The sequence below is a fragment of the Octodon degus genome, unplaced genomic scaffold (assembly GCF_000260255.1).
Source record: "Octodon degus isolate 3935 unplaced genomic scaffold, OctDeg1.0 scaffold00100, whole genome shotgun sequence".
Lineage (NCBI taxonomy): Eukaryota > Metazoa > Chordata > Mammalia > Rodentia > Octodontidae > Octodon > Octodon degus.
The window spans coordinates 2,195,968-2,202,160 of NW_004524676.1; the positions used below are offsets into that span (position 1 = coordinate 2,195,968).

The following is a 6,193-nucleotide window of genomic DNA, read 5'->3' on the forward strand; positions in this document are numbered from 1 at the left end:
GCACAGTGGGATACAGCGCTGTAGCTGTGACTACGCCCAGGTGACCTCCCGTGCGCTGGCTACGCACTCCGCAGGAGTGTGACCATGAGGTGACAGCCTGTGTGCGATCCTGCAGCACCCAGGCGGCTCTTCCCGTGGGCACCCACTCTGCTGTCCGCCCTGCCCCGCGCCACGCTGCCTGCCGTGCTGCCGCTGTCTCCCACACGTGCATTCTTTAACCTCGGGACCCCTGAGTGGGCTGACACTAGGGCTTTTTTTCCCCCCCTTTTTTTAAAGCAAATTTATGTGGAAGAAGCATTGTTGTAATCAATGACCTTTTCCTTTTTTGGTCACTTTCTTTTTTCTACTTCACGTACATTTGTATTGAAAACTAGTAATGTAAAGTAATCACTTTTGTGTTATCTCCTAGTGACATAAAAACCACAGATTCTTTTTTTTCCCTTAGTGGCTGACAGAAGAAATGAGATGTGGTCTGAGGGCCGATACGACTATGACAGAGTTCCCCGAGAGCGAGCGCCTCCTCGGAGTCATCCCGCTGTAAGTTCCTCCTGCACGCAGAATCATGCAGAGCCCGTGGGGACGTCCTCAGGGGAGAGCACAGCTCGGCCTGGGAACATCTTCAAGCACTAGACATTCATTCATACTTGAGGTGGAAAAATAGGCCAAGCTCATCTCTTAAAAGTTAGAAAATAAAAGACATTTTATTGGTGTAGAAAATCTGCACATCATTTAAACTTACAGAAGGAAGGGTTTATGTTGAATTTAACTTGTGAAGAAAGTTTTAGTTTAGTAAAGGCCAGACTGGCCACGAGTAGGTATTGGAGCACGCGTTGTTTCTGTCACGTACTAACGTTTACAGATTGGGTAAGTGAAACGACGAGAGTAGGCGTGCATTCAGAGGAGGGTGACTGGCTTCCTGGCGCAGAAAGGTGTTCCTGTCACAAGGGAGGGCTCCTGCAGGCCTTCCCTTGCTCGGGCGGCCCGGCTAGGGACGAGGCCTGGGGGCTGAGGCAGGCCGCCTGCCGTCTGGGCGCCTGCTGGCTCAGTGGCCCTGGAGATGGGAATTTGCAGCTAGGCCTTCGTGCAGGGAGCTTGCTGCTTTGCTCAGTGTTCCCAGTGCTCTGTCTGGGATTCAGCAGGAGCCCTGCATTTATTAAATGAGTGCAGTAGGAACACTCACGTGCACACACACACACGCATTCTAGTGTCCTCTGTGGAGGTTGTTCGGGGAAGGGTCAGCACAGCCTCTACCCTGGTGATCACAGCACTGGAAAGACCGAGGCGGGAGGATGGAGAGGGGAGGCCAACGTGGCCCAAGAAACAAGGCCCTGTTGCAACAAAAGCCGCAGTAGCCATTGATGCCTTCTAAGCACGAGGCCATTTGGGTTATAGTGATGCTGTGTGGAACTATCAAGAGCCGGTTTTGCAGCATCAGAGGATGTAAATGCTTGCTTCCGCAGAAGGGAGTGTTTTCCATGCACAGGATACTCCTGGTGCACACAGCTTGCTCACGTGCACAGTGTGTTTTTCAGGGTCATCACCGCCTTAGATTATAGCTTACATTGGGTTGATCCAAGGCCATTGCAGATGGAAAAATAGGTTTATATTTCAGGATGGGCAGGGTTACTTATTACTGCATGTCACTTTTTTCTAGTTGACATATAGATGTCATGCTTATGGTCAGAAACTCAAATGTTTTGATGTTTTTGACTTGATAAACTTAATTTTCCCAGAGCGGGGTAAATGTGATGTGGAAGTAAATCAAGGGTGTAAAGAAATTACACTTTTTAAACTTTTTTTTTTTTTTTTTTTTTTAAGTACAGGGCCTACAGGTCTACAGGTCTCACTACACGGATTGAACTTATAGTAATCCTCCCGTTTTCAGCTTCCCAAGTGCTGGAGTTACAGGCTTATGCCAGCATGCCCGGTCTTAACTGTTGTCTCAGCGTGTCCTGGGTCGGAGCCAGACCGGCACGCTGGGGGCCTAGCCTTGGCCCCTGCACTCTGCCTAAGTGGGCGCTTTAGTCCGCTGAACTGTGTGGCCAGCCCTATACTTTAAGTAGTGCATTTCAAAGCTACATGAAGAATTTTCTACTTGCTTACCTCATCATGTGGCACCCACGTGTCCGCCGTGAACTGAGTGACCTGAGTGAGCTGGTGTGGGAAGGGAAGGCGGGTGACTGTGTTTAACATGAGGACCTGGACTTAGCTGGACTCGGAGTCACTGAGACCATGTGCCCTGTGAGGCAGGCTCAGGGAGGACAGGGTTGCGGAGAAAGTGAGTGAGGCTGGGCTGGTACCTGCCTATGACCTTGGGGATACCTCAGGGTGAGGCCAGCCTCGTGACTCACGAGGGTGGCCTCAGAGTTTGAAGGGACTGGGCTTGTTCAGTAACAGGCTAAACGAGGCTTCAGTCTGTTGGTACCGGCACACACACATACAGGGTGGGTGGGGGTGGGGATAAGGTGGGAGAGGGGCTGAGGGGCCAGGAGGCTTAGGGAGTGATGAAGATAGGCAGTTGCCGTTTCAAGAGCATGGGGTTTACAGGACAGAAAAGTCCTGCTTGAGGAGATGCTTGTGTGGTGGTGGTGGTGGGGGGGTGAGCAATACTGAAATGAACAGGAAGAAAATTTAAGGATGAATTTCCACTTAATGATTGCATGCGAGACCCTCAATGTTAGCTATTCATTAATACTGCCCAGGCACTTCTTTTCTGTTTTCTACTTTTTTGGTGCTGAGGATTGAACTCAGGGCCTAAGTGTGTTCAGTCAGTGCTCAGCCCTGAGCCCCCCTCAGCAGCCCCTTGGGAGTGCTTTCCCACACATGTGAGCCCCAGTCCTCATGTGCATGGGTGACATAGGGATAGGACCGATGCTTAGGCGTTCTCCAGCAGCCTCTGGGAGCTAGTCTGTACCGTGGGGACCTCTGGGACAAGTGGAGAGCCAGACAGAGGGAGTCATCACAGAGAGAGAGCAGGTGGGCCTTTGATTGCTGCAGATGTTAAACTAGCAGTGTTGTTTGAGACCACTTATAATAGCTTGCTGTAACATCATCTGAAGGTAGTCTTTTTTTATTTGCGGTACCGGGGATTGAACTCAGGACCCTGTGCTTGCCAGGCAAGCGCTTATTCTACTGAGCTATCTCCCCGGCCCAAAGGTAGTGCAATTTTTGTTCACAACTCAGTCTTATATTTGGCTGTTGTGGTCTTTGGTATCTCTATTTAAAAATAATTTTACATTCACATTTGATTTAAAGAGAGTCATTGAATCCTTGGGTTAAAGTATTTCACATTATAAAAAATGTAGAGTTATAATTTTTGACCTGAGATTTAATAAAAATATGTGTTATTCAGAATTTAAAAACCTTTGTTTGTAGAGTGGGGCATGGTGGTGCCTGCCTGTCATCCCAGCATTTGGGTGTCTGAGGCAGAAGGATTCCTCCCACTTGTTCAGAGTCAGCCTGAGGTATTGAGTGCCATGCCAGCCTGAACTATCTAGGAGGCTGTGTGAAACAGAAGCAAAACCCTGGAAATGGAAACCCTGTGCTTACAAAGTGGAGATTATCAATTTTATTTAAAAACCGTATTGTGTCAATAACAGCAGCATTATTTGTGAGAGCTTTAAACTGGAAGCAGCCTGAATGCGCAATAGCAAGGTAGATGAATTATTCCAGTACGCAGGAAGGACAGTACGTGTGCTGCCGAGCAGTGTCACAGTGCAGGTGCGTGTCTCAGCCAGGAGCCCGAAACAGCTCTGGCACAACAGCACATCCTGTGTGTCTGCTGATACGGAAAGCTCTAGGACGCAGGACACCGCCTTGCCTCCCAGGGGCCTGGTGCACGAAGCTGGTGGCGGTTGCCCTGGCTCTGTTCCTGCTGCTAGGGCTCTGCGTGGTAAGAGCCGCTGGCAAGGGCCCCCACCACTGCTCAGTGGGCCGTGCCGCAGGGCTGCTGTCAGGCATCAGGGGACTCCATCTGCGCAGCGCTCCCAGCCTATGGTTGGTTTGGGATTTCCTCGCTCATACTGAGCCTCCCATCCCGGGAAGCTGACCCAGGAGCGTGCGTGGGTGGCCCTCCACGGCCACATGCATCCAGGACATCGTCGCCCCACACCTGCAAAACTTGGAGCAGCTCCATGATGACTGCGGTAACCTCCAGTTCAACGCCAACATCCTCCTGTCACTGTGCCCCAAAGGCTGCCTCTGCGCCAGAACCTCGGACCCCAAGTCCAGATCCACCTGGCCCCGGGGGTTGCCCTGACACCCATTGGCCCACTCTGGGACTCGCAGGCCTTGCCACGGGGATGGCGCCTTGCATCCTGCTCGGGCACCAACCTCTCAGTAAATGATTAAGTGGATAAAGGAGAAGCAGAGAGAAAAGACACAGAAGTTGCTAGGAAAGGGGTTGTTTGTGGGAATTATCGGAGAAAGTACAAGGATTTTGTGCTCTTCAGAGTCTTCAATTTTGTGATGAGAATAATTGTATAGTGTGCTTATCTTGTTGAAATTTGTCAGAATATATATGATTTACATATTCTATAAAAATGTCATTTCAGCAGCACAGCATTTTTTCTTCTAAATGTAAAACTTCATCTGATCCTTTAAAACATGGACAACTATCACATTATTTCCAGGGGTGGGGGAGTATGACAGTCTATTTCATTTTGTATATGTAAGTCCCGTTCTCCAACTAAAGTAATTTTACTGAATATTTAAAAATAATGTACTTTTTGCCTTAATTCTTTTGAATATGTATTTGATGACATTTTAGATGTGGATGGCATGAACTTTGGAATGAAGGGGGCTGTTGAGAAGGTCCTCTTATGCCAGTATAACTTCATTCATAAAAGCAGCTGTGAGCTCCTGGTTTCAGAAAGGTGTGGGCGAAGTGGACACTCATTTGAATGCATTTGCATTTTGGCAATCTCATTCTGAGTGTGTTGGACAGAGTCTGCTGGTAAGTGTATACATTACAGGATGGAAATGAGGCCTCACAGAGTGGCTGCAGGTAACCTGTAGAACCTGTGTGGCCCTTACTTGTGCGTGCAGTGCACTGCTGGTTCTTAATCCATTCTGCCACTCTTTTTTTTTTTTTTTTAAGAACTGGGGATTGAACTCAGGCCCTTGCACTTTCCCGGAAAGTGCTTATTCCACTGAGCCATCTCCCCAGCCCCCTTACTCTTTCTTTTCTCCTTCCTTCCTTCCTTCCTTCCTTCCTTCCTTCCTTCCTTCCTTCCTTCAGCTGTGGCTGGCCCTCAGCTTTGCTGCTGATGGACTTTCCTTAACAGGTGGTTTGTATTTTTCTCTCTAAAAGCCTCCATCCATTCAGGGTCTCACTATACAGATGGGACTTGTAGTGATTCTCCTGTTCGCAGCCTCCAAGCGCTGGGGTTACAGGCGTGTGCCACCACGCAGTCTCAGTTGCTGTCTCATGGTGCCCTGGGGGTGGGGCTGGCAGGGCTTGCTGGGTATCGAGCTCCTGGCGCTTCAGTCAGCTGAGCTCTCAGGCTGGCCCTTCTGCCTCTCTTTCTTTTGTTTGCTGAATTGAGAGCAGTAATGTTGGTGGTTACAACCCATAGGTATTGATATCCTTCTGATATTTTCCTCTTGTTGCTCCCTTTTGTCCCCATCTGTTTAATTGCTTGCCTTGCCTGGTGGATTCCTTCTGTTGGGATTCATGGAGTTAGAATTCTTGTTATGTCTAAAATCTTCAGAACATTTTTGAGTGAAAGTTTGGTATTCATCAGTTTCCTTAGGTGTCGTGGAAGTATCTTATTTCTTCATCACTTTTAAAGGACAGTGTTGTAGAGTAGGTCAGTCTGGGTTGGGGTTTTTTGTTTTGTTTTGGTTTGGTTTTAGAGCTTGAAATACTTCACTGCAAGCTCTCCATGATTTGCAGGTCTATGTTGAGAATTCAACTTTTTTTTTTTTTAGTAAGGGTCTAAAAGTGTCTACAGGGTCTCACTACGTAGATTGGACTTGGACTCAAGTGATCTGCCTGTGTCAGCCTCTCAAAAGAGCTGGGATTACAGGCGACCGCCACCATTCCAAGTCTTAATCACCATCTCAGCACACCCTGGGGTTGGGGCTGTCATGCCACACCAATCAACCTGGGCTTCTGTATCTGCCTAAGCGGGCGCTTTAATTTGCGGAGCTATTTGGCCGGCCCAGCTTTGCTGCTGCTGCTGCTGCTGCT

The 6,193-nt window shown here is 48.8% G+C and overlaps 1 protein-coding gene across 10 annotated transcripts in view; it reads left to right on the forward strand.

Annotated features, from left to right (window-relative positions):
- The window catches only part of Pphln1 (periphilin 1), a 306,142-nt gene that overhangs the window by 190,518 nt on the left and 109,431 nt on the right, over positions 1–6,193 (forward strand). For all 10 annotated transcript variants that reach the window (XM_023723545.1, XM_023723541.1, XM_023723542.1 and 7 more), the window contains one exon: positions 446–537. In XM_023723545.1, coding sequence (XP_023579313.1) covers positions 466–537 — 72 coding nt within the window. In that variant the 5' untranslated portion in view covers positions 446–465. The remainder of the gene's footprint in view (positions 1–445; positions 538–6,193) is intronic.